The 27,494-nt window shown below is 45.9% G+C and overlaps 2 protein-coding genes across 2 annotated transcripts in view; one reads left to right on the forward strand and one right to left on the reverse strand.

The window, feature by feature from the left end:
* The window catches only part of LSM12 (LSM12 homolog), a 7,518-nt gene extending 4,456 nt beyond the window's left edge, over positions 1-3,062 (forward strand). The window contains exons 2-5 of the mRNA XM_069952736.1: positions 214-347; positions 1,478-1,587; positions 2,245-2,371; positions 2,851-3,062. Of these exons, the coding sequence (XP_069808837.1) occupies positions 214-347; positions 1,478-1,587; positions 2,245-2,371; positions 2,851-2,943 (464 nt within the window). The 3' untranslated portion in view covers positions 2,944-3,062. The remainder of the gene's footprint in view (positions 1-213; positions 348-1,477; positions 1,588-2,244; positions 2,372-2,850) is intronic.
* Positions 3,063-19,863: 16,801 nt separating this feature from the next.
* Positions 19,864-26,994, reverse strand: LOC138772450 (reticulon-4 receptor-like). The gene is made up of 2 exons (XM_069952846.1): positions 26,741-26,994; positions 19,864-21,822 (listed from the first exon to the last, which is right to left on the reverse strand). The coding sequence occupies exon 2, from the start codon at positions 21,746-21,748 to the stop codon at positions 20,675-20,677; it is 1,074 nt and encodes a 357-aa protein (XP_069808947.1). The 5' UTR covers positions 21,749-21,822; positions 26,741-26,994; the 3' UTR covers positions 19,864-20,674.
* Between the last annotated feature and the right edge of the window lie 500 nt (positions 26,995-27,494).

The raw sequence follows: 27,494 nt of genomic DNA on the forward strand, positions 1-27,494 counted from the left end.
TTGGTTGCTAGGGGCAACTGAGCTAGTTTCACTTTACACAATGTTTGATAAATCTCCCCCTCTGTCTCCTCCATTAAAATGGCTGAGGCTTGTATGCAGTGTTGCGAGTGCTGTGGAGCTGCTACAACCCAGTTTTTCTGCATTTATTTATTTCTGAGTTTTGTACTATCTGCCATGTGTATATTGTGCTTTCCTTAACCACCATGCCTTCAGAGTGTCCATCGACTAGCGGGAAACCCAACCATGCTGACATCCTCCTGCTCAACCTGCAGTATGTGTCTGACGTAGAGGTGCTGAACGACCGCACACAGACCCCTCCGCCTCTAGCTTCCCTTAACATTAGCAAGGTATGTAGTTAGCAGAATGGTGCTTGTGCACACAGACTTTTCACTCATCTAATAGGACTGTGTATTACACTTTCCCAGGTGTAAGTGATGTAAATTTCCTCTCCCCTTTGGTCTGTGGAGCATAGTTAAATCATATCTGGAGAATGTAAGCCAGGGGTCTCAAACTCGCGGCTCTCCAGCTGTTGCAAAACCACAATTCCCATCATGCCTGGACAGCCAAAGCTTCACTTTGGCTGTCCAGGCATGATGGGAATTGTAGTTTTGCAACAGCTGGAGGGCCGTGAGTTTGAGACCCCTGCTTCTAAGCAGTCTAGCTGCAGTTGACTGATCTGTTTGGAAGTGTTCACACATTCTACATTCAAATCCATTGTGAGCCACTGGGGTTACTGCAACTTCACCTCTGAGGTGGAAAAAAACTTGTGTAATATGATGCTGGTGCTTAGGTTTTATTTAATACAGTAAATTCTCTTAATCTGCGACATATGTCTGTAGAAATCAATGTCCTCACACCTAGGTCTTGGGTGTTACATGTATTCAGAAGACTCCTAGGCGCCCTATTACACTGAGCGTTAATTGGCCAAATCGTCCCGATTCATCCGATTGCTCCGTGCAGTAGAGACAACGATCAGCCGATGAAATGTTAATCTGCTGATCGTTTCTTTAGGCCCAGACCTAAAATCATGGACCACTGACTGCACATTGCGTCATGTAATAGTGATGCACGGCTGACGATCTGGTATGTTTACAATATTGGGCACTCATCGGCCCCTGTAATAGGATCTGTGCAGGGAGCAGCTTGTACCAAGCTGCCTAACTATACATATATGAATATGCATAGTGGGCGAGCCAGGAGGACAGGCTAGGCGGGCCGAGCGGGTGCTCTGCGCAGACGGGATGTGCTTGGAACAGCCTAATTGGCATATCGGGAATTATCAAAAATCTGCACAGTACCGGACCCCACAGTAGTATGAAGAATGGCACTGAGGTACCATGGTTAGCGGCTGGCGGATATCAGCAGGTTCACTGGCCCGAACTTGCTGATGGTGCCGCTTTAAGCTGTGCCATCTGAACGTTGATGTAAATCTAACACGATACTTCTGCCTCAAGAATGTTTGTTCCTTGTTCTGCAGCTGGCAAGCAGAGCTCGATTGGAGAAGGAAGAGAAGATGAGCCAGGCTTATGCCATCAGCGCTGGAGTCTCGGTGGATGGACAGCAGCTATTCCAGACTATTCATAAGACGTAAGTTGTCTACAAATCAGAAGAGAATTATAAAACAATACAAATGTAAATGTTATATGCGGTAGTGTTTTGCTTTTTCACAATTTTCTGTGCCCCCACTCAAAGACTCCATACCATCTAATATCCCCTTGGATGGAGCTGTGTGGTGGCTTATTGTTTACAGGACATCAGTGTTGTGATCTTTTGCAAAAATCCTGAATTTTTTTTTTTAACCATTAGTCTACATTCACCTGATCTATAGTGAGACAGCCCTACGGACAGCTGCAATCCACTAACCCAGTCATTAGACAATAGTGATCCCAGTTGCAACAATTGTAGTCCATGCTCAGACTTTTTTTTTTTCTCCTGCCAAATGTCACTGCCCTGCAACATGCAGACATGTAATGGGTCATTTAAACTAATGGGTCTGTAGTCTGTTCGCACATCTGGACAGAAGTATGAGACGTTTGAACGAGGCTTTTAGAGTGCATTTACTCTAATATGATGGGCTTCTGCAAGTGATGGCATAGACTTCCGTGTCTGCACCTTTAATAGTCTAATACTACAGCTGGACACGCAATATAAGACACAGGGCTGGAAGGGTAATTCCTATGTGTCTGTAATGTCCCTGAGGTATTCTGTATTTGTACATGAACATTGTCCATTTTTCTCTTACAGGATAAAGGACTGTAAATGGCAAGAGAAAAATATAATAGTTATGGAAGAGGTAGTTATCTCTCCTCCCTACCAAGTGGAGCACTGCAAAGGAAAGGAAGGCAGCGCACTAAGCCATGTTCGCAAAATAGTAAGTCATCATCCCTTTGTGCGTGTATGTTTGTACATTCAAAAGTACTGTATTCACTGCAGATTTGAAATGTAAAATTTAAAAAATGTATATAGTGCATGAACATTTAAGGGTACCTCTTCCTTTCATGCTGGTCTGAGGCTTTGCACCCAGTTATCTATCACACATTGGTGGCCTATTCCTAGGGTCTATTTACACACAGATTATTTGACAGATTTTTGCAGCCAAAGCCAGGAATGGACTATAAACAGGGAACAGGTCATAAAGGAAAGACAGATTTTTTTTTTTTTTTTTTTTTTTCTTCAAATCAATTTCTGGTTTTGGCTGCAAAAATCTGGCAGATAATCTGTGGGTAAACTGACCCATAGGGAACTCCTTCCTGGACAAGTTGTGCGACAGGCATATGATGCGTCATCCCTAGGCACAGTATCCCACATCTCACTGTCACTTTTATTCTAATTTGTATCTTTTCTATTTAGGTTGAAAAACACTTTAGAGATTTGGAAAATCAGAAGGGGCTGCAGAGAAACGCAATCCAACCATCACAGAAGGAAACCAGCACGTCCTCCTGAGCCCTCAGCCACGTCGGCCTGGCTGCCCCTGAGCTGCCTGCTCTTTATTCCACTATGGTGGGATCCGTGCGAAGAGCTCCAGAGGAAGGGGTGGTCGACATAGGGGGTGGGGGCAAGCAGGGGGGGTGGAATGGGGTGGTATGGGTAGCTTTTATTTCCGGACTAGTCCCTCTCAACCCCTTCCTACAATGGCCTCTTTATTCCTGGATTTTGTATTGAGGGGGTTGAGGGGATGCAGAGCTATAGAGAACCCCTTAAGGACCCCAATTTTTTTTCCACCCTCAAATTTTTTTTTTTTCCATTTGCCAGTCCGGCTCCAATTCAGAATCTTCCCGAGGTCGCATTTCTCCCACAGCAGTCTTGTTCTCCCCAATAATATTAATAACTTCTTTTTTTTATTTGTCTTTATTTGTGTTACATTTCTCCTCTCTATCCTGTTGCTGGGGGAAATCTTCAACCCTTTCTCAGCCACTGGGACAGGGCAGTGCGTGGCATAGCTCCCTCTGGCCGGGAAAGGGTTATAAAATTGCCTGTAAAAAGGAGAACAAAAAACAAACTTAAAAAACAAAAAAAAAAAATCAAAAACAAAAAAATAAAAACAAAAAACAAAAGTTAACCTATTGTCTGCAAGATTTTATTGATAAGGGGGATGATGTACTGGGGGTGTTGGAGTGTTTTTATGCAGTTTACCACTTTGGAGCTCCAAATAACCATAAGTATTAGATTGCATGTGCAATGTGTCAGTGCTGCTATCAGTTAGGTCAAAGAAGCCAGCTACTTGTAAACACAGTGCCACCCCTGTCCTTAGGTTGTGTGGGGTATTAAAGTTCGGCTTGATTCACTTCAATAGAAACGAGCTGCAAAAAGGTCAGGAGTGGTGCGGATACTGGAAGAAAGCTGCCATGTTTTTGTAAGCCTGAACAACCCCTTTAACACTTGCAATGTCTCAACAAAATTAATACAAATGACAGACATGTTGCAAAACTACAATTGCCATCATCTGGACGGCTGCAGGTCTGACATGTGCTTTAAAGTATACTTGTGCTTTAAAGTATACTTGTCATAAAAAACCTTGTGTAAATTTTGATCAGCCTGGTCTGAGTGTCCAGATCCATTCCGATCTTGAGAATGAGCCGAGAGCTCGATAACTACATTCTTCTCCCACCTGTCACATGATTAGTCAAGCTTCTAATGTACGTCTATGGAGCCTGACTCCATATACTCCTACATGGCAGGTCATCCAGAGCAAGACACTGTTACCCCTTTCTAGCATGGCCAAGAGATGAGGATCTTAAGCAAAAGTAGTGGTAATGGGCCATCAGTGCCTAACCATTGTGCTGATGGGGTGAGAGCCCTTCACATTAGGTGTGTTTACATAGATTTCTGACTTTTTTTTTTTTTTTTGTTAAGCCAAAGCTATAAACAGGGAACGGGTTATAAAGAAAAGACTAGTTATAGTAGAAGACTGCACTCCGGGCAGTGGTGGTGCTCGTGGTAGGAAATGGTCCCAGTCAATATGGTAGATAAATCCTGGCACTCACGAATTAAATAATGCTGCTTTTATTAAAGTGAATCAAGCAGGTACATGAGAGGACGTCCTCTCATGTACCTGCTTGATTCACTTTAATAATAAAAGAAGCATTATTTAATTCGTGAGTGCTGGGATTTATCTACCATAAAGAAAACTGAGATTTTGCCTCTTAAATACATCCCTGGCTTTGGCTTCAAAAGTCTGTCAAATCTCAGGGTAAATGCACAATTAGATGGTGGTTGCTGTTGACTGTGGCCTCTAAAACTTAAAGGGGTATTCTGGATAGGGAAACTTTTCTATTAAAATACACTGAAAGTTAAAAAGATCTGTCTAATGCATGGGTCTCCAAACTGCGGCCCTCCAGCTGTTGTGAAACCAACTCCCATCATGCCTGGCCAGCTAAAGCTTTGGATTTGGCTGTCCAAGCATGATGGGAAATGTAGTTTTACAACAGCTGGAGGCCACAGTTTGGAGACCCATGCTCTAATGTATCAAGAAATCTGCAGTTCTGCTGCTCTGGTAGCTGTACCCTAAGAAAACAGACTTCTGTGTGATCCCTTCAGTCTGCCTTGAGTAACTTTTTAAGGATTTGAGTTATCTTCAGTAGCAACCATTAACCCCTTAAGGACTGGGCCCATTTTCGTTTTTGCGTTTTCGGTTTTTCCTCGTTTTTAAAAGACCATAGCACTTGCATTTTTCCACCTAGAAACCCACATGAGCCCTTATTTTTGTCACTAACTGTACTTTGCAATGACAGGCTGAATTTGTGTAAAGTACCGTCTTTTTTTTTTTTTTTCTTTTTTTTTTTTTTCTTTTTTTGTGTGGGGGGGTGTATTTGTTTTTACATCATTCGCCCTCGGGTAAGACTGACTTGTTATGCATGTTCCTCAAGTCATTATGATTAAAACGATATATAACATGCATAACTTATATTGTATTTGATGGCCTGTAAAAAAATTAACCATTAACAAATATACATTCCTTAAAATCGCTCCGTTCCCAGGCTTATAGCGCTTTTATCCTTTTGGTTTATGGGGCTGTGTGAGGTGTCAGTTTTTGCGCCATGTTTACTTTCTATCGGTACCTTGATTGTGCATATACAACTTTTTGATCGCTTTTTATTATATTTTTTCTGAATTTGATGCGACCCAAAATGCGCAATTTTGCACTTTGGTATTTTTTTTTTTTGCGCTTACGCCATTTACCGTGCGAGATCAGGAATGTGATAGTTTGGGCGATTACGCACGCGGTGATAGCAAACATGTTTATTTACTTTTATTAATAACCTGGGAAAAGGGGGTGATTCAGACTTTTATTAGGGGCGGGGGCTTTTTATTGACAACACTTTGTTTTTTGTTTTTTTTACACATATAGAAGCCCCCTGGGGTACTTCTAGTACTGTGTATATACACTCTGATCTCTTATTGAGATCTTTGCTGTATAGATATACAGCAAAGATCAGTGAGATCGGCACTCGTTTGCTTTCGGCTGCTGCAGCCGGAAACAAATGAGTGCCGAGCCGGGACGGCGCCATCTTGGAGCAGTCCCCGGCCGGCAGCAGTAATGGAGATCGCTCCTCCGGTATAACGTCCCGGAGGAGCGATCTCCACTAGACACCAGGGAAATGCTGCGTCCGGTAATCTGATGCAGCTGTCATGTTTGACAGCTGCATCTGATTACTGTATTAGCGGGCACGGCAATCGGACCGTGCCCGCTAATACCTGCAGTCCCGGGCTACAAGCGGCACCCGGGACTGCCGCGGTTCATTGCGGGGTCGCCGCGCGGCTGGTACTGGTACGTCATGAATCCTTAAGAGGTTAAACACAACGCCTTGTAGTGTGGACATGGCTCTTGTCCCTGCCCAATCTTGGCGTTTACACAGACATTTATCATTGAAGCCAGTAACAGACTATAAACTGAGAACAGGTTATAAAGGGAAGACTGAGATTTCTCCCCTCTTCAAAACCATTCCTGGCTTTAGCTTCAATCTGTCAGATAAATCTGTGTAAACACACCATATGACAGGGAAGGGGTTGAGTTGAGGGATTAACTATACCCTTTTTCTTTTAGAATGCAACGACTTGCCTGATTCTCTGGGTTTAGAAAGTGGAGTGAGCACCATTATAGTGCCATTACATGGCAACTTTCTTGCAGAGATAGCACCACTCTGGTCTCCATTTCAGGTGTGATTTGACCTTAACCTCCATTCACTTCAATGGAACGGAGTTGCTAAACCCCCCAAGAGTTGAGCTGTCTCTGGCAGAAAGTGGCCATGTTCTTCTAAGGCTGGAAAACCCATATAAAATGCCCTCATACTTTGGATCTCTGAAGGAGTCTTCTAATTATGATTGAAAGGCTTAGGCCAGGGGAACCCTGTGACCCTCAGCTATTGCAAAACTACCATTCCCATCATGCCAGGACAGTTGAAGCTTTGGCTGTCCAGGCATAGTGGGAATTGTAGTTCTCCAATACCAGCATGGTGACAGGTTCCCCCATTTTCCCCCCCCCCCCCCTGCCTTTGGCTGTGTTCCCACATGCGGTGGAGTGTATGCAGCTAAACGTACAACCTCTTCACCAATAGCAGTGGGATTGGCAGCATTGTGCAGCTATTGGTGACTGCATACAAAGTATAGTTTCAACCACTGCGGCGACTGCAATGTGGCAATGTCTGTCACTTAACTGTGATGACCTGACTGACCTCTTGGCTACTCATCAATGTTCCTGTTAACCAGTCCCCATGGCCTCATTAAGTGTTGGAAAACCCCTTAACTTCATAGTGTTTCATATCCTAGGATTTATCATTACAATAAGAGGCAGAATACATGATTTGGTCTGATATGGGGGAGAGCTATCATACCTTGGGCAGATGCCCATAAAAGCCAGTCAAATTCAAATGTGCGTGCGTTCACACTACGGAATCTACACTGATAAGCTCAGTCGCATTCCATGCGCGAAGATCTTCCTGTCCCATAGGCTCCATTCTATTCATGCGGATTGTGTTGTGTGAATCTGCTTTAAGTGTAAAGGTATTCTGAACTAGAATATGAAATTCCAATGAATTGCTATGGCATCTACTGCTAGAGGATTGTTTTCCTGCCGCTTGTCTCTGTGGCTGTATGGTCCTTGTACTGGAGATGGGATCTTGCTAGATAAGGTCTAATTCACAAGAAGTCTTTCGGCTATGTTATCTAATACCTAGATACTGCAGTGGTGTCTGCTCTTTATAGGAAAACCCTTCAGTCTAAGGAAGGAAGTATTGCCACAGTAGATGAATTGTTCTCACATTCAAAGGCATTATACCTTACTCAGAAGACCAGGAGCCTTGAACCACTAGGCCTGCCTGCACCCGACAATTATAGGTTCAAACCTATATCAACGATTAGCTGACTGTTGTATTTACTCCATGGACCGATAATTGGCCGATTATTGCTCCGTGAAATAGGCCCCTAAGTGATCCACATATTCAATGAGGTCTTTAATTCCCCCACCAGTGCCTTTTGGTGCCCCAGTAATCTTAGGAGTTGACCACAGCTCCTCACTACAAATGACTGCCACGTTGTGCTAACCACAGGTGCCCTCTTTGTTCTCAGAGATGACCTGTAAATTATTTTCACTGCATCTTCTTTGGATTGCATGTGACTGAAAAGTGTTGCAATGGTGGCATCTAGTGGCTGTTAGAGGTATAACTACCAATGATGCTCTGCTAGACTTTTCATTATTTTGCAATGTTGTACAATGAGATGTGGGGTGAAAATGTTGGTTGAAGTCACACCACACACACAAACACACACACTGAGAAACGGCAAGACTGAAATAGATGTTAAATGGGTTATTCAGTGCTACAAAAACATGGCCACTTGTCTCCAGTTGCGGTGTGGTTTGCAATTAAGCTCCATTTACTTCAATGGAACTTAAGGTGCGTTTAAACGAAACAATAATTGGCCCGATCATACGTTAACGATGTCAAAGTAATGATTATTTTTTCATAACGATCAGCATTTAGACAGTACGATATATCGTACGGAAAATTCGTTTTGCGATCGCATAAGCCTATCTCACTTATTGGTTAAATCGGCAAAACGACTGTTTACACGGAACGATTTGCGAATTTTTTGTGAACGACTATTTGAGAACATGTTAAAAGATCAAAATGAACGATTTCTCATTTGTCGTTTGATCGTTCGCTGCATTTACACGTACGATTATCGTTCGAATTTGATCGTTATCGCGCAAATTCGCATGATGATCGTTACGTGTAAACGCACCTTTAGTTTCAAACCCCACCCAATCTGGAGACAAAAGTGGCCATGTTTTTGTAGCACTGGATAACGCCTTTTAACCTTTAAACTAAAAATGAAGCATTTATTTATGGTTTTACATAGGACTGCAGGTAAGCTAATCAAACATCTACTCATAATGAATAAATTATTTAGCTCTGCTGGCTTTTTTTGTAATCCTATATCCTATTGACATACTTTAGCCTATGTTCAAGCAACGTATTTTTTTAAGTACCTCCGTTGTTTGTAATTAAATCAACGGCCATTCTTCATAGAAAAATGTAATGTATTGAAATCAAAGCAAAAAATGTCTGTTCACACAGCCATACACTGTTTGGTATGGCCGTGGATTAATTGATACATCAACTATTTCTGGCCGTTGTGCATTGAAACAATGGCATGGTTTAACACTCAAAAACAATGGCCATTGGAGTGAGTGCCAAACAATGGCCATTGTCTGTACATTGTGTGAGCATATCCTTATAGAATAACTATGCACAAGCCTGAAGGACAGAAATGGCTGCACATCGCACCCTTGGCTGACACGAAAGCTTGTTCAGCTACATTAAAAACCAACATCAGAAGTTAGTATATAATTTGATCAAACCATATTGCCTCATGTACCACGTGCAGGTCTCTGATACACATGAGTCCCTAACCAAACAACACTGTGCTGGTCAGCGAACACCAGCCCCGCAAAGCGAGCACAAGCAGGGAAAGGGGGTCACAGGACCAAAACCAGAGAAAGCGGCCACCAAGCAACACAAGTGTGAACATGCTGTTACCTCTAACCATTGTTCCTGCAGGTAGAATGGGAGAAAAGAGGAGGTACTTACCATATGAGTATAGAGTATAGAGTAACTATGATTTTGGGACTGCGGCAGGACCCCGTAGAAAAATCTCTCCTGCTCTGGACAGTTCCTGACACAAGGAAGCAGAGAGCACTGGATCAGAATGGAGAGCATACCTCACTTCCTGCAGGATATACAGCAGCTGATAAGTACTGGAAGACTTGAGATTTTTTTTTTTTAATAGAAGTAATTTACAAATCTGTATAACTTCTTGGCACCAATTGATTCACAGTTTTTCTCCTTAAAGGGAATCTCATTTGGTTTATGCTTCCTTAATAGGCAGCATAAACTAGTGAGAGAAATACTGGTCAGATCGGTGTATTACTTACATCATTTTTTTCAGCCGTTCTCCAAATATACAGTTGAATTGGATTCTTGCCACACCCCTCCCCCTGCTCTCCAGCTGCTGATTGACAGGTGACTGCCTTTATAAAGCATGGATAGATAACTGTCAATCAGCAGCTGGTGTGTGGAGTTTTCTGCTTCTCATAAATATCCAGGACTACTGGGCTCATGCACATAATGGAGAGGACTACTCATTGTCCATTATATTTAGAAGGATATTGTTGGATCAGCTGCACAGAACAATGTAAGTGATACATCATTCTGTTCAGCTTCTCTGTCACTAGTTTATGCTACCCTTGGATAGACAGCATAAACCTACTGACAGTCTGTTTAAGCTTTGACATCAAGAATATTCAGTAAAAACGTGTCCCATCCATTTAGATAGATGAAGCTCCTAATTGAGGCTGCGTTCACACTACGTATATTTCAGTCAGTATATGTATATTTTAGTCAGTATATTTCAGTCAGTATTGCAACCAAAACCAGGAGTGGGTTAAAAACACAAAAAGGATCTGTTCACACAATGTTGAAATTGAGTGGATGGCCGCCATTTAATGCAGGGCCGCTTTAATCGCGTGGACCTAGGTGAGTAAAAGTGTTTGTTTTTTTCAGTGTTATATGGGAGGGGGAGCGCATATACTATTGGGGAGCACAGGGGGCTATATACTATGGGGGAGCACAGGGGAGCTATATACTACTGGGGAGCACAGGGGTCTATATACTATTGGGGAGCACAGGGGTCTATATACTATTGGGGAGCACAGGGGTCTATATATTGGGGAGAGCACAGGGGGGCTATATACTATTGGGGAGAGCACAGGGGTGCTATATACTATTGGGGGGAGAGCACAGGGGGGCTATATACTATTGGGGGAGAGCACAGGGGGGCTATATACTATTGTGGGAGAGCATAGGGGGGCTATATACTATTGGAGAGCACAGGGGGGCTATATACTATTGGGGGAGAGCACAGTAGGGCTGTATATAACTGGAGGAGCACATGAGGGTCTATATACTACAGGGACACCTTAAAACTATGGAGGCACAGAGGGGTGTAACTATGTAGGGGTACAGAGGGGTGTAACTACTGTATAGGGGTACAAGGGACCTAACTACTGTATGTGTTGGAGCCTAAAATATTTGTCTGGCAGATTCTGGAGAGAAGATTCACAGCCAGGAGAAGACTTCAAGGTGGCCCAGGCTGGATGGAGAGAAAAAGAAAAGGTGACAGACTCTGATCGGAGAAGACGCCCCCGGTGAGTCACTGGATGTAACTGCACTCTGTTATAGGGTTGTAGTGTTAGGGCGGTATTATGTAATGGTATCATTGGTGATATTTTTCTGTTTTGTTTAGTGCAGTTTTTATGTAATATGTAATCACTGTATGGTGGAATAGTGTTATAAGGTAACTACTGTATGTATTGGGGCTCTTGATACAGTGTGGGGGCAAATTCAGTACATTATACATTGTGCCGAAAGGGAAGGGGGGGGGGGGGTCCCACTCTTGAGGGCTGTGCACTGGGCCCACCAATGTATTAAAACGGCCCTGATTTAATGGCAAATATTTGCTGTTATTTTAGAACAACGGCTGTTATAGTGAAATAATGGCAGTTATTTACTGTTATATGACGGCCATCCACTCAATTTCAACATTGTGTGGACAGATTCTTTCTGTGTTTTTAATCCACTCCTGGTTTTGGTTGCAATACTGACTGAAATATTCGTAGTGTGAACGCAGCCCCCATGTGTTTGAATCATGTAGTGCATGTGACCTTTGTTCACCCAGGCTAGATCCATACAAACCATCTATAAAAATCCTACAATACAAAATAAACTCCAGATAAGATCCCAAATAAATACAAACCTCAAATAAGGTAAAAAAAATAATAAAAAAAAAAATAATCCAGATTAACACATTGATGTTAATGAGAGCTAAGCTGCAGCTGTATGGTTTACTGTGTATACCAACAGCAAGCCTGCTCAATGTCCCAGAGCGGGTGTGCCACTGTTCTTTTTCTGCACATCTGTACTATTGTTAGGTATACTCTGGAATGAAGGTCCTGCACTCTCCTTTTTTCACCACTAGGTGGATTATCCTGTGCACTTGGCATAGTTGGAGGGAAAAGTGATGTAAAGGGTTAACTATGTGCTTCTGATTTCTTATTTTTACCACTGTGTACCTTCTGTAGCTGTCTTTGAAGTAACAGGCTGCTCAGCCAATCACTGGCTGTGGTGCAGTTGCATCTCGGTCAGTGATTGGCTGAGCGGGCTGTCACTGCAGAGATGTGCCAGAAGTGCTAGTGGGAAAGCTAGAAGAACACACCAATGGGCACACCAAGCCCCCCCACCTTCCGGAATTTTACTGGGTGCCCCCTACTGGTATACAGGATTTGTGCAAATGGTTCTATTATATTTACCAACTTCCTGCAAGTTTGCAGTCTCCGGTCCATCCACCTAAGGGCTATTGTCATTCTTGCTAAAAATAGAGATTCTTTCAAGAATATTCTCTCATGGTGAGTCCACTCCTCTGGTACCACACCAAACAAATATATAAGTGGCAATAGCAAAATATCTTTTAGCATACCTACTACCTCACCCCCAAAAAGAGTATAACTATGGACATTGCCCCATAAGGTGCTAAAACTGCCCTAGGCTGATGACACCTATGGTATTCATCAGAGGCCATCCTACCCATGTGATATAGGCGTAATGTAGCTATTATGTATATTATGTTGTATCATCCTATTAGTAGCTGCTGGAGACACCTGGGTATATGAATACAGTATTTCTTGCCACTTATCATCAGACAGAGAAGGGATGTACTTTTTCCAATACTTCTCTGCTGGTAGAGGGTTTTTAGGGATTTTAAGCGAAGTAAGATGTGTATATAGTGAGGAGACAAGGCCTTTGGGACCCTGGGAGGGAAGAACACCTATAAGAGGGTATTCAGTAATCGGTAGTCTATGTGAAGGGAACTGAATATTTAGTGCATGTCTTATTTGAAAATACCTGAACATAAGAGTTTTGAGGCAGGTGATACTCTTCTTGTAATTGTATGTGACAAATATAGGTCCTGTAACATACATACTCTGTGCAGACCTCAGAAATTGAGTTCTCATATGAGATGGGGAAGACTGGGATGATCCCAGGAGGGTAAGTCTGCCAGTCTGTGGATGGGGATCAGGGGCTTACTCACTCCAAAGTTATCTTCTAATAGTAGCCTTAGATGTTTAATGTTTAACCACTCATGACCACTGTGACACCTGCCTTTGCAATTTCCACCTAGAAACCCCAGGTTACCACACATGGACATAGCTAACGAAGTCTGCGCAGCCATTGTCGTATAATAGGCTCTGCAAGCTTGTTTACACTACACATCGGGCTGTGCAATACGGCCTATTTCCACTGTGTAAGGGCGGGTTCACACTACGGAATTCTCGCGGACAATGTCAGCGGAATTCCGTCAGCTGTCCGCCCGCACGGGCACGCGCTTTTCTGCCGGCTCCATAGACACTATTCTATGGGCTGGCATATTCCGCGACCCGCTAAAAGAAGTGACATGACACTTCTTTCAGCGTATAGCGGAATACGCCGGCCCATAGAATGGTGTCTATGGGGCCGGCGGAAATGCCAGATGTGCGGGCGGACAGCGGACGGAATTCCGCGGACATTGTCCGCAAGAATTCCGTAGTGTGTACCTGCCCTAATACAGACAACAATCAGCCGAGGAAACAATCATCGGCTGATGGTTTTTTTTTAGGTCCTGACCTAAAATCACAGTGCACCAACCGCACATCGCTATGTGTAATAGTCAGTGGCGTAGCTATAGGGGTCGTAGCGGTCGCCATGGCGACCGGGCCCCTATGCTAGGGGGGCCCGCCGGCCCCCCTCACCACTTCCTGTCACTATGCAGTTCTCTCGAACAGGCTGTGAAAATGACAACCAGTTCGGAGAAATGCACTAAGCCCTCCCTGCCCGGACTGACAATCTGGCAGACAAGTGTGTTACCAGATTGTCAGTTCCTGTGAGGCCGCCTGATGCATAAAAAAAAGTATCAGGCAGCGCAGGGGACAGCCCTTACTTCCTGCCCGAGGCCCCCTCCTGCTCCCGAGCTACCTACACATCTGCTGAGAGCCGAACCCACTTACATGGCTCTAGGAAGAGGAGGAACAGGAAGCCTGCTGCACTGGTCCCAGGAGGCAGATCAGTGAGAGGACAACATGTCCCCCTGCAGGATGAAGCTCCGCCCACAGACTGCCCGGCAGCAGAGGAGGACTATGGCATACCTCCCAACTGTCCCGGATTCAGCGGGACGGTCCCGATTTTGGGGTCACGTCCCGCTGTCCCGGTACAGCCCCTGTGTGTCCCGCCGCACCCCCCGCACATTGGCAGAGCAGGAAACATCAGCTTCCTGCTCTGCTAAAACTCTTGTGGCCGAAGGCGTCATTCTGCCTCCGGCCACAAGAGGCCGCTCTCTCCCCCATAGCTCCCAGGGCCGGATTATCACAGGTCTATGGTGCGCCCCCTATACACCATCAGTACCTGGCAGAGAGAGCTGGGGCCGGAGGAGGAGGCTGCCGGGGTCCAGAGCACATGACCTGCATCAGCCTGGAGGGAGGGAGAGCAGAGCAGCGGTGAGTGCTCCGGGGAGGGGGGGTCTGTCAGGTGTCCCTCAGCTGTGCATGGTGCTTATCCCCCCTCCTTCCCCAGCTCTTTGCCCCTGTGCTTATCTCCACCAGCTCTGTGCCCCTGTGCTTATCTCCACCAGCTCTGTGCCCCTGTGCTTATCTCCACCAGCTCTGTGCCCCTGTGCTTATCTCCACAGCTCTCTGTGCCCCTGTGCTTATCTCCACCAGCTCTGTGCCCCTGTGCTTATCTCCACCAGCTCTGTGCCCCTGTGCTTATCTCCACCAGCTCTGTGCCCCTGTGCTTATCTCCACCAGCTCTGTGCCCCCTGTGCTTATCTCCACCAGCTCTGTGCCCCCTGTGCTTATCTCCACCAGCTCTGTGCCCCCTGTGCTTATCTCCACCAGCTCTGTGCCCCCTGTGCTTATCTCCACCAGCTCTGTGCCCCCTGTGCTTATCTCCACCAGCTCTGTGCCCCCTGTGCTTATCTCCACCAGCTCTGTGCCCCCTGTGCTTATCTCCACCAGCTCTGTGCCCCCTGTGCTTATCTCCACCAGCTCTGTGCCCCCTGTGCTTATCTCCACCAGCTCTGTGCCCCCTGTGCTTATCTCCACCAGCTCTGTGCCCCCTGTGCTTATCTCCACCAGCTCTGTGCCCCCTGTGCTTATCTCCACCAGCTCTGTGCCCCCTGTGCTTATCTCCACCAGCTCTGTGCCCCCTGTGCTTATCTCCACCAGCTCTGTGCCCCCTGTGCTTATCTCCACCAGCTCTGTGCCCCCTGTGCTTATCCTGGTGTATCTACTATATGAGGGCACAGAGGGGGTGTATCTACTATATGGGGGCACAAAGGTGGCGTATCTACTATATGAGGGCACAGAGGTGGCGTATCTACTATATGAGGACACAGAGGTGGCGTATCTACTATATGAGGGCACAGAGGTGGGGTATCTACTATATGAGGGCACAGAGGTGGGGTATCTACTATATGAGGGCACAGAGGTGGTGTATCTACTATATGGGGGGCACAGAGGTGTCTTATCTACTATATGAGGGCACAGAGGTGGGGTATCTACTATATGAGGGCACAGAGGGGCCTAAGTACTATTTGAGGGTCCACAGCAGGCCTAAACACTACATGGTAGCATACAATGAGCACTGTTACAGTGCAGAGCAATATAGATGGGGACTTTGTATAGATGGTGAGGATGGTGCAAAAGCAAAAAGCCTAAAATATTTGTCGGTCAGATTCTTCAGGGATGAGGCATTGCCAGGAGTGGTTTTCATGATGGACTGTACCAGATGGAGAAGAAGAGAAAAAGTGAGCAATTCCGATCAGAGAAGACCCCCCTGTGAGTCACTGAATGTAGCTGTACTGTAATCATGTATGTGGTGTAAGGAGCCTGTGCAGCATTTGTATCTACCTCCATATGGGTCAGTGTATGGGGAGATACTGGTCTTTGTATAGTGGATGTTATGTAGTAATGGTATGGGGGGGTATAAGTCATGATGTGGTGATATTTGTTTTTTATATAATGGTAATAGGTGACGTGGATATGAGGGCGTGGCTATAGGGGCGCGGTGCATTGCCATGACTGTCCCTCTTTCCTCTCAGCAAAAGTTGTGAGGTATGGACTATGGTAGGGCTTCTGTGTACTGTCTGTCTGTCTGTCTGTATGGGTATATATCTGTCTATATGTCAGCCTGTGTAGAACTGAAGCTCCCAGCATGCCCTGACAGCCTGTGTAGAACTACTGCTCCCAGCATGCCCTGACAGCCTGTGTAGAACTACTACTCCCAGCATGCCCTGACAGCCTGTGTAGAACTACTACTGCCAGCATGCCCTGACAGCCTGTGTAGAACTACTGCTCCCAGCATGCCCTGACTGCCTGTGTAGAACTACTACTCCCAGCATGCCCTGACAGCCTGTGTAGAACTACTGCTCCCAGCATGCCCTGACAGCCCGTGTAGAACTACTACTCCCAGCATGCCCTGACAGCCTGTGTAGAACTACTACTCCCAGCATGTCCTAACAACCTGTGTAGAACTACTACTCCCAGCATGACCTCACAGCCTGTGTAGAACTAAAGCTCCCAGCATGCCCTGACAGCCTGTGTAGAAATACTACTCTCGGCATGCCCTGACAGCCTGTGTAGAACTACTACTCCCAGCATTTCCTGACAGCCTGTGTATAACTACTTATCCCAGCATGCCCTGGCAGCCTGTGTAGGACTACTCCTCCCAGCATGCCCTGACAGCCTGTATGTGTATAACTACTACCCCCAGCCTGTATGTGTATAACTACTGCTCCCAGCATGCCCCAGTCCCTCTCAGTCCCCCTCAGTCACCCCAGCTCCCCAGTACCTCTCAGGCTCTCTGTCACCCCCAGCTCCCTCTCAGTCACCCCCAGCTGCCCCAGTCCCTCTCAGTCACCCCCAGCTGCCCCAGTCCCTCTCAGTCACCCCCAGCTGCCCCAGCCCCTCTCAGTCACCCCCAGCTGCCTCAGCACCTCTGTCTGTCACCCCCAGCTCCCCCTCAGTCACCCCCAGCTGCCCCAGTACCTCTCAGTCTCTGTCACCCCCAGCTCCCCCTCAGTCACCCCCAGCTGCCCCAGTCCCTCTCAGTCACCTCCAGCTGCCCCAGTCCCTCTCAGTCCCCCTCAGTCACCCCCAGCTGCCCCAGTCCCTCTCAGTCCCTCTCAGTCCCCCTCAGTCACCCCCAGGTCCCCCTTAGTCACCCCCAGCTGCCCCAGTCCCTCTCAGTCACCCCCAGCTGCCTCAGCACCTCTGTCTGTCACCCCCAGGTCCCCCTCAGTCACCCCCAGCTGCCCCAGTCCCTCTCAGTCCCCCTCAGTCACCCCCAGCTGCCCCAGTACCTCTCAGTCCCTCTGTCACCTCCAGTTTTCCCAGTCCCTCTCAGGCACCTCCAGCTTTCCCAGTCCCTCTCAGTCACCCCCAGCAGTAGTGAGTGGCTGCAGTCTGAGAGTTTAGGATCCTATAAATGAGGCTGCCGGCTGCCCAGTAGAGCTGTCAGTGCTGAGAGAAGAGATGACAGATCCTGTGTGGTGAGACACAGAAGTAGCTGGAGAAATTATGAAGGTTACCATACTTTCACCACCGACAGTGGCACAGTACAAGAGGCGGAGGCAGTAGCATGGTACATGAGGGAACACAGTGACAGTATATAGGACACATTGGCACTTAAGGGGGCGTCACCTTAGAGTAATTGGATATAATGTTTTTGGCCTCTGACTGCGCCTGATCGGTTAGGATGGGGGGGGGGGGGGGGCCCAAGCTAATATTTTGCATCAGGGCCCATTAGCCTTTAGCTACGCCCCTGGTAATAGTGATGCACGGCTGATGATACTTTACCTGTCCACGCTCCCGTTTCTCTCCTGTGCTTTGTACAGGTCATTCTGAAGCTGCAGCGAGCAGAGCATAGGAGAACACTGGGAGCATGGACATCGCTATGGGCAAGGGCTGCATGGACATCGCTAATGTCAGTGCAGCCCTTGCTAAAAGATTGTCGGTCTGTGTAATCGGCCCAGTTAATGCATGCCGATCTGGCAGAACGGCCCTCTTTTACAATATTGATCAAGCCTTCATTGGCCAGTGTAATAGGATCCTTACAGTTAAAGGGCTAGGTGCAGCTGGCAGTGTGATGCTCTTGCCAGATGGTGAAGTGTGACACCATTGCAGTAGTGGTTGGTCGGGGAATTGCTCAGTCAGGTGTTATACTGACGTGATGCCAGTGCTGGTTGGGCACACAGGTATGATGGCACACTTGCTTTTATTTTAGTGAGGCTTGCTATACCCTTTCCCCTGTGGTAAGTAACCTGCCTGTCTGTTTGGGGGTCCCTTGGGTGCTTATCATGGTGGTCCGGAGTGGAGTTGTGACCCACCTTGACTATTGGTACCGCCACCCAGATGACCCAAGGAAGGTACAATGACTGTGTAGGTGCTTGAACAAGAATCACAGAGTCCCGTTACAGTAAATAAACTCTTCTTTACTGCCAGAATACTTGATACAGTGATACACAGTAAGTTTTAGCTTGATAAGTTACTTAAGACCTTTGTGACCAGATCTGTGCTGAGAGCTGAGAAGGAGTACAGTCATGCTGAGAGGTAGGAAAAGTTCCGAAATGTTGAGAGGGGGATGTCGAGAGAGTCACAACCCAAAGTAGTACTGTGCTCTGCCGGAACTTGAGAAGTAGAATACTTGAGAGTAGAGAGAATACTTGTGGCCGTGTTTTGACTCTTTGGTCTTTGCACCACCTATTGTCCACCAGTGTCGCGCGACCCTTCTTAGAGGGTGACACAAGCCCCAGGCCTTGTTACCTGGGATGAGCAGAGGGGCCAAGATTTCCTGGTGACACCTACGCTGCAAGATAGAGTACATAGGCTTCTAGCAACTTTGCTCTATCCAGATCAGTTCCTATTTCCTGAGGATCCTGTCCTGCACTTGTTCAACTTGTTCACGGCATGGGCTGGGATGATCCCTGACTTGTCCTCTCTAAGTGTGCGTTCAGCACTGCATAGTGTGTAGAAGTGCTGCTTTCAAGAAACGGGTGTCTGTCCCATGTGTGTCCGTCCACTATCACACCTTAGACTAGACTACACTGGACTAGTTGTGTGAGCCCCGTAACAGGGAACCTGGCATAATCCAGGGCCTAGCTTGACCGCTGTAGGGAGCGTTCATCCTCTACAGAATCCAAGACTCACTACAGACTCACTAAGGTGTGGCTACACTTCCTCTCCCCATTTGACAACTTCCTACAGCATCAGTAACGTGTGCTGTGTGTGTGTGCGAAGAGAGTGCAAGGAAAAGAAAAGGATAGAGATGGGTAGAAAGAGAGAGCTCTCATTGGTGCACAGATCACAGAGACAATAACCCTTTAGACTCCACAGCTGTGCAATACTTAGCTATACAGTACATATACTAGCGAGATCCAGTGGCAAACTTAAGTGATACCTCACCAACACTGAAACTTTAAAGTACAGGCTTTTGCGAGAGGTGTAAGAACAAGAAACGCCCGTGGTGGGACAACACAGCAGCTCTATGGACTTTCCCAGAAGCAGGCACCTGTGCTGTGAGAGTAAGGGTAAGTAACTCACTGACTGTCAGAAATGGGTTGTCTGCTCTTCTGGAAGTACAGGAGGTTTTCCTATTTTTAGGAGCCTCCCAGATACTCCAGTACATCCCCATACCTACAAGAAAAAAACTAATAAAGGCTGGGGGAGTTTTGAAATGTTTTATTTTTAATACATATATACATAGCAGAAATCTATGTGAGAACTCTTTCATATTTTTTCCCTAAATAAATACCCCCCCATTTAGAAACATAGACGCAGAAAAAAACACTGCTCCATCTAGTCCACACATATTATGTCCTTTATGTTTGTTTATTCCAGGCAGATTTATATTGACTTATCTGTGATTTATCAGCCACATCTGCTTTAACTTTCTCCCAAACATCTACTACTGATATATTGTTTTGTGGGAAATAATCTGTATAACTTGTCATTTATTCATATAAACTTTTGCTTATTCTGTGCTTAGGAGTCCAGTGGGCGGTCCTACTCGGTGATTGATTGAGGTGTTAATCAGGCCAAAAGCAGCACCACCAACTTGGTTGAATTGTGAATGGAGCTGAATTGTGAACTGTAATACCACACATAACCTGGGGACAGGGGTGGCGCTGTTGTGCAAGAAAGTAGCTATGTATTTTTCTATTCATGGATAACTCCTTAAATTTCATTAAAAATTTATGGAATGGAACTTTGCACTTTTCACTTGGTACAAGAAATCCTGGCAAGCCATAGAGGTGAGTGAGCTCTCCTTAAAGTGGCATTACGATGTTCAACATTTATTCACTAAATAATACACATTACAAAGTTATACAATTTTGTAATGTGTGTTATTTAAGTGAATGGCCCCCTTCTCCGTGTTCCCCCCACACCGGAAGTGTGATGCTGTATACAAGATGGCGGCCGGGGTCGACAGTGATTCGGTGAGTATACGGCATCATACGGTATAACTTTGTAATGTGTGTTATTTAGTGAATAAATGTTGAACACCGCACTACCCCTTTAAGTTTAAACCTATTATTTATCCTGCGTTTCAAAGGGACCATCTGGTTCATTCCAGTTTTTCTCTTGATTCTTCTTGCGGTTCCTCTCGGCCATTACAATCGCAGCAATGACTGTAACTAAAACAGTTATTGTGATCACCAGGACTGTGGCAGTCTCAGCTACACATAGCTGATTGTCCACCGACACTAGGGGGGCACCAGAGAGCTGCGGTGGCCCTGCACAAGTAAGGTTGTCATAGTCATCTATGTGAAGATGCCTCACGCTGGTTATCTTTCCAAACACTCTTTGCAAATCGCAGTCACATATCCATGGGTTACCAGATACTTGAATGTGAGTACTGGGTGTTTGGAGATTAAGGAACGTCTTGAACTTGAGATGACTTAACTGGTTGTCGGAAAGAGACAAGAGGCGGAGGGAGTGCAGGGAGGTGAAGGACTCTACGGCTATGCTACTGACATTGTTGTCTGAAAGGTCAAGGAGTTCTAGGTTCTGCAACATGAAGAAATATCCTCCCCTAATGGAGTCTAGAAGGTTGGACTGGAGGTGGAGGTGACGTAGCCTTGAAAGGCCTCGAAAGGCTCCCTGTTCTATAGAGTTCAGATAGTTTCTGCTCAGGTCCAGTTTCTCCAGACTTTCCATGTGTCTTAGACTTTCATAATTCAAAGCAGTCAACCTATTTGAAGGGACTTTCAGCTCTCGCAAGGAACCTAGGCCTCTGGAGAAGTCATAAGGAAGGTTGCTGAGAAGGTTATTAGAAAGGTCCAGACGCTCAAGAAAGCCAAGAGACCGGAAGGCTCTCGCGGACACAAGCTCAATCTGGTTGTCGGATAGAAGAAGGATCCGAAGAGACCACAAGGCTTGGAATGAGGCAGGTTCTAGACGGCTCAGGTTGTTTTGGCGAAGATCCAGCATCCATGTACTGTGAGGAAGGTGATGAGGGACCACGAGGAGCTCCAGACCCCTACACTCCACTAAGTTAGAGGAGTCATAGCAGAGGCAAGATGACGGACAGAATTGGGAGGGATTTGCGTCTGTTGTGTAGATCAGGACTAGGAGGGTCAACTGTGCTGCCATGATGGAGCACATCTTCAGGACTCTGATGGTGCTATCTTCTCATAGTTCTCAAGATAGCAGTCTGTTATACTCCTGTGTCCTCCTCCCTGATTTGGAGAAAGAAAATAGGATTAAAGTTACTTTTTTTTGACTGCACTATGGTTTCTCTTATAAACAGAAATGTGAACAGAGCCCTAGCTCTTCCTGACAACATCAAGATGTTGGGAGAGTATGCAGTGAGTTCAGGAGCTCAGCTCGCTCCATATGCAGTGAGTTACGGCTGACATCTACCATCAGCGACCGGGATGAGGGAAATGCAAATTTTGGGTGTTTAGTCCCCTAGCTGCCACTGTCTATAGCGACCATGCAATGCAGGCACTGAGACAGAATGGAAAGGCCCTCTCACAATGCAATTGTGGGGTGTCCAAGCATTTACTATGGCAGCTGGAGGCCTACTCAAGAATTCTAGGGCTGCCATCTTAGTTACTAAAAAATATATATGTTAAAAATAAAACCTTTTCACATTTATCATCATGCTCGAATGCGTGACTCAAGTAATAAAATAAAGTGGGAGACTCAAGCATTTGCCCCCTGATCGGTAGAGCCTTCTGGCAGCACAGTGACCATGACCGTAGGGAGTTGCCCAGGGGTGATACTCAGCTCCAGGGCTCATGCATTTTCAGTGGAGACGCTGATCGGGGCCACAAGTACTGCCTGCTGTCCCTTTACACTACTGCCTGGTATCATACCCTATGTATACTATTGCCTACTATGCCTATACACTACTGCCTGGTATCATACCCTATGTATACTATTGCCTACTATGCCTATACACTACTGCCTGGTATCATACCCTATGTATACTATTGCCTACTATCCCTATACACTACTGCCTGGTATCATACCCCATGTATACTATTGCCTACTATGCTATACACTACTGCCTGGTATCATACCCCATGTATACTATTGCCTACTATCCCTATCCACTACTGCCTGGTATCTAACCCTCTGTATGCTCCGGGCTGGTATCATACCCCATGAATACCACTGCCTACTATCTCTACATACTACTGCCTGGTATCATCCACTATATATACTACTGCCTGGTATCATACCCCATGTATACTATTGCCTACTATCCCTATACACTACTGCCTGGTATCATACCCCATGTATACTATTGCCTACTATGCTATACACTACTGCCTGGTATCATACCCCATGTATACTATTGCCTACTATCCTATACACTACTGCCTGGTATCATACCCAATGTATACTATTGCCTACTATCCCTATACACTACTGCCTGGTATCTAACCCTCTGTATGCTCCGGGCTGGTATCATACCCCATGAATACCACTGCCTACTATCTCTACATACTACTGCCTGGTATCATACACTATATATACTACTGCCTGGTATCATACCCCATGTATACTATTGCCTACTATCCTATACACTACTGCCTGGTATCATACCCCATGTATACTATTGCCTACTATCCCTATACACTACTGCCTGGTATCTAACCCTCTGTATGCTACGGCCTGGTATCATACCCCATGAATACCACTGCCTACTATCTCTACATACTACTGCCTGATATCATACACTATATATACTACTGCCTGGTATCATACTCCATGTGTACTACTGCTTACAATCCCTATATATTACTGCCTTGTATAATATCCTCTGTATGCTACTGCCTGGTATCAAACCCAATGTATACTTCTGCCTGGTATCATACCCAATGTATACTACTGCTTACTATCTCTATATACTACTGCCTGGTATAATACCCCATGTATACTACTGCCTAGTTTCATGCACCTATATACTACTGTCTGGTTTCATACACCTATATACTGCTGCCTGATATCATACCCATGTCAATTGCAGCATATCACCAGAGTTCTAATGTGTCTTTCTGTAACATATTACATGTTTTCATTAATTTTTTTAATATTTTGTATACACATCCTTCCTCTCAAGCATAGTGCTTGAGAGAGCATGCTCTATCAATAGGATATAGTCCTACACCCCCTGTCCCAATTTCAGAGCACCCGACCAGGGAGTATAAGAGGTTAACTGGTGATGCACAGTACATCACTGTTTACTGTACAAGAGCTGGGACTCCTATCAGACTCCATTAGAGATGGGCTCAACTCAAGCATGCTTGAGTCTGGATGCAGCCCTAGGGAGTCCGGGAATGCATGGCTACAGCCTATGGCATGCTCATCTCTGGTTAAAATCAACACAGGACAGAACATGTCCTCTGGGGAGAGAGACTCTCTTTGTAGCTGATCTTCTATCTGATTAATACATGAGGGTCCTAAAGTGGGGGGAAGAACCTCGTATAACTTGGGGTCCCCTAATAGGGTGTATGAATACCTTACGTATGCCACCCTGTGTTGTCTATGGCATACCATCTGTACCAACCATAAAGGAGCAATGAAAAAGATCCTGTAATGACACTCTCTTGATATATCCTGATCCAGGTCAGGTCATTCTTTGCTTCTCACCACCGATCCCATTAACCCTCGCTGGACTGCAGCATCTGTACTAACCATCTATAAACAGCCTCTCTATATACATAACATCTGTGTCTATCCCCCTCGCTTCTGCTCCTTTGCTGCCCACCCCCATATTTCTCTCAATCTGACATGATGCGTCCCTCCTCCCACCCCATGACTGTGTAGATACCACGTACCAGCGATGGCTGCTCCCGGTCCACTCTCCAGCGCCTGTAGATGTGGGTCAGATATGTGTCTGGTAACATAAGCTCTAGACAGCAATCAAATCCCTCAGCAGGATTACTAGGGGTGGATTAGGCCCATTCTGCCATGGCAGCCAGGGGGTCTGCAATTCTCAATCCCCAAATACTAAATGTTCTAGCTGTTGCTTCTTACACCTCCATCAGTCCTTCTCAGTATGACTTTTATGAGACCCCCTGCTGATGTTAGCCTTATGCATAATTTAGGAATATGGCCATTGTTCTCCGCCACAGCCCTATACAACAACAGGTAGACACCGCTCCCACCTACCTTATATCCTGCCCTGATGTAGTCACCTTCTTCGAGGTTCTGTACTAATAAACCTACGTGTTGTCCCGAGGAAGGGGACACCTGTAACGTGCGCCTTGTCCCTTGGCTTCGCAACACTAGCTAGGGTGTAAAATATGCATGCTGACCATGTATTATTGATGACTCTTTTCTTCCGGAAAGCCTGGGCTCTCTGTACAGAGTAGTGTAATCATTGATACATCTGGTAGGTAATTCAACCGCTTTATTACCAATGGTCTCCTTAGTAGCCAGTTCCCTAAAATGCGTTGTTAAATTCTTCATCCAAAGAGTGAAAGTGCTTGATCTCTAGGTTCATAGGCTGTACTTGGTGTAGCGGCTCAGCCCCATACATTGACAAATAGGTACATCTTGTGTTATATACACTGACAAAGTAAAGAACGCACCCTGATAGAAACTGCATATAGGCCCTATTACACCAACAGATTATCTCACAGATTTTTTTTAAGCCAAAGCCAGGAATGGATTTGAAAAGAGGAGAAATCTCAGTCTTTCCTTTATGACCTGTTCTCTGTTTATAGTCCATTCCTGGCTTTGGCTCAAAAAATAATCTGTTGGTGTAATAGGGCCCTATGGCTCCAAAACTCATCAGGCACATATGTAATGATTACAGGTGTGATCTTATTAGATGCTGGGTCTTGTCACATGAGGGTGTAAAAGTGCTTCCCCCTCCACTTGCAGTGAGGCGCAGGGAGTGTTTGTTTGGGTGATCTCCATACCGGTCCGCTGTTATGTTGGTGTGGTAGCTGAGTAGATCTAGGGGCACTTGTCACGGTAGCCTGGAGTGGTGTAGGACCCACCCTGGTGTTTGGCACCTCACCAACACCGAAAAGTGATTAACCCAAGTGTAAAGCTTTGTGTGCGGGTGCGGAAGACATAAGCCAGAGTCCAGTCCTTTTGCATAGTAGAACAATTTACTTAGGATAAACTTAGTGTAATATAAAGTTAATACTTGTGGTGGTAATACAGTGCAGTGCAATACAACAGTTACAATCTTGTAAGAGACTCAGGTGCTAGTAGTTGAGGTAGAGACCAGGTGCTTTTAGTACGAAGGTGATTTGCAGTAGAGAGTGTAAAGGGGAGGAATTGCCAGAGGGGCCTTGTCCAAGGTAGAACTGTACTCTGCCAGTAGAGGTGTGTAAAAATAGAGAATACTCGTACCCAGGGATGGCTTCTATTCTCAACCGCCTTATGCCCCCTAGTTGCAAGCTACCCGTCCTAGGTGGGTAATACGAGCCCCAGGGTTGTTATCTGGGTTGAGCAGACTCCCGAACCTTCCCAGTTGTCATGTACTGCGCAGTGGAATACGTTCCTTACCTTTGTTCAACTGGGGTCAGTTCCTATGACTGCTAAGGTAACTGCCCTGCACTTTGTAGAGAGGTTCCTGGCATGGCTTCTCTCTCCTTGTAAAGGTTTAGCACTGCATAGTGATTCTAGTGCTCATCAGAAGAAAGCTGTCTTGTCTAGTTGTGTCCCTGTTAGAGGACCTGGCCAAAGCAAGGCCCTGGCTTGGCTTCTGCAGAGACTGGTCTGTGGTGGTCCCTCTCACATTGAATTCACACTACAACTGAACTGAGCTCCTCCCACCGTGAACTAAGCCCTAACTACAAGGGTCGGCCTTACCCTGTCTGTGATTGGTGGGGCTGTGTGTGTAGAGAGAGAAAGGAAAAAGAAGACAGGCTGGACAAAGGAGGGAAAGCACCTGCACCTGTGAGTGGACAAAAAAGGCAACATGTGACACATAACGGTTAACCCTTAGTATCTTCTGCCATGCATAGAAACAAGTTGCATAGAAACACAGCAGTGACACCTAGTGGGAAAAACACTAACTGCAATGGATACCTAATCCTACCTGTGTGAACAAGAGAGAGTTACCTTACTCAGGTGCAATAAGACTTAGAGCCTACACTACAGACTTAGAGACTACACACTGACCTTTATTAACGCTCTCAGAGGCTGCTGATTACTGCTAGACATGGTTATATGATACACCCAGGGAGCCATCATTGGATTGAGAGAAGCAGGATGGATGAATTTCCCACTATTTAGGCCATTCTCACTAAGCTGCTAGGAGGTGTTGGGAGTTGGCATTGGTTCTGGATAGACCAGACAGACATCAGTAGAGAGGATCCGTCAAGAAGCACCAGAACATCCCACAGTATCCTTGTCCACCATCCAGACCTAGGCCTCCCCTCTATTACGCCCCCTGTCTCTAACCGAACTCTTTCCAGGCAGTTTGTTGTCATGGCACCCATTACGTGCCCTGCCATTGATAGCAGCCACCTTCACCTTCATTTACAGCACTACTGTAAAGAGATATCTGAACTACTATGGACTGGAACAGGGACAATTTTAGATTCTGTTTAGGATCCTATGATGGTCAGATTGAAGTCTTTTATGGCTTCCAGCAGGATAATGCTCCCCAAACACATAAGGGTTTCCTACAAATGTCTTCTCCAGATTGTAGTGTGTAGGATCTACAGGCACGGCTGTAACATCTGTGGGCAAATGTGCTACAGGAATGCTATACAGAACCTGTATCCTCCATGTCCAACTGCATCTCATCTTGTATCCAGGCTGGAGGGACCCCACCGTATCTTATTTTGTATCCAAGCTAGAGGAGCCCAACAGTGTCCTGGAGCCTTCTTTCTATTTAGCTTTACTAGATAAGTGGTAAAGACAATGGAAA

The sequence above is a fragment of the Dendropsophus ebraccatus genome, chromosome 14, assembly GCF_027789765.1.
Source record: "Dendropsophus ebraccatus isolate aDenEbr1 chromosome 14, aDenEbr1.pat, whole genome shotgun sequence".
Classification (NCBI taxonomy): Eukaryota; Metazoa; Chordata; class Amphibia; order Anura; family Hylidae; genus Dendropsophus; species Dendropsophus ebraccatus.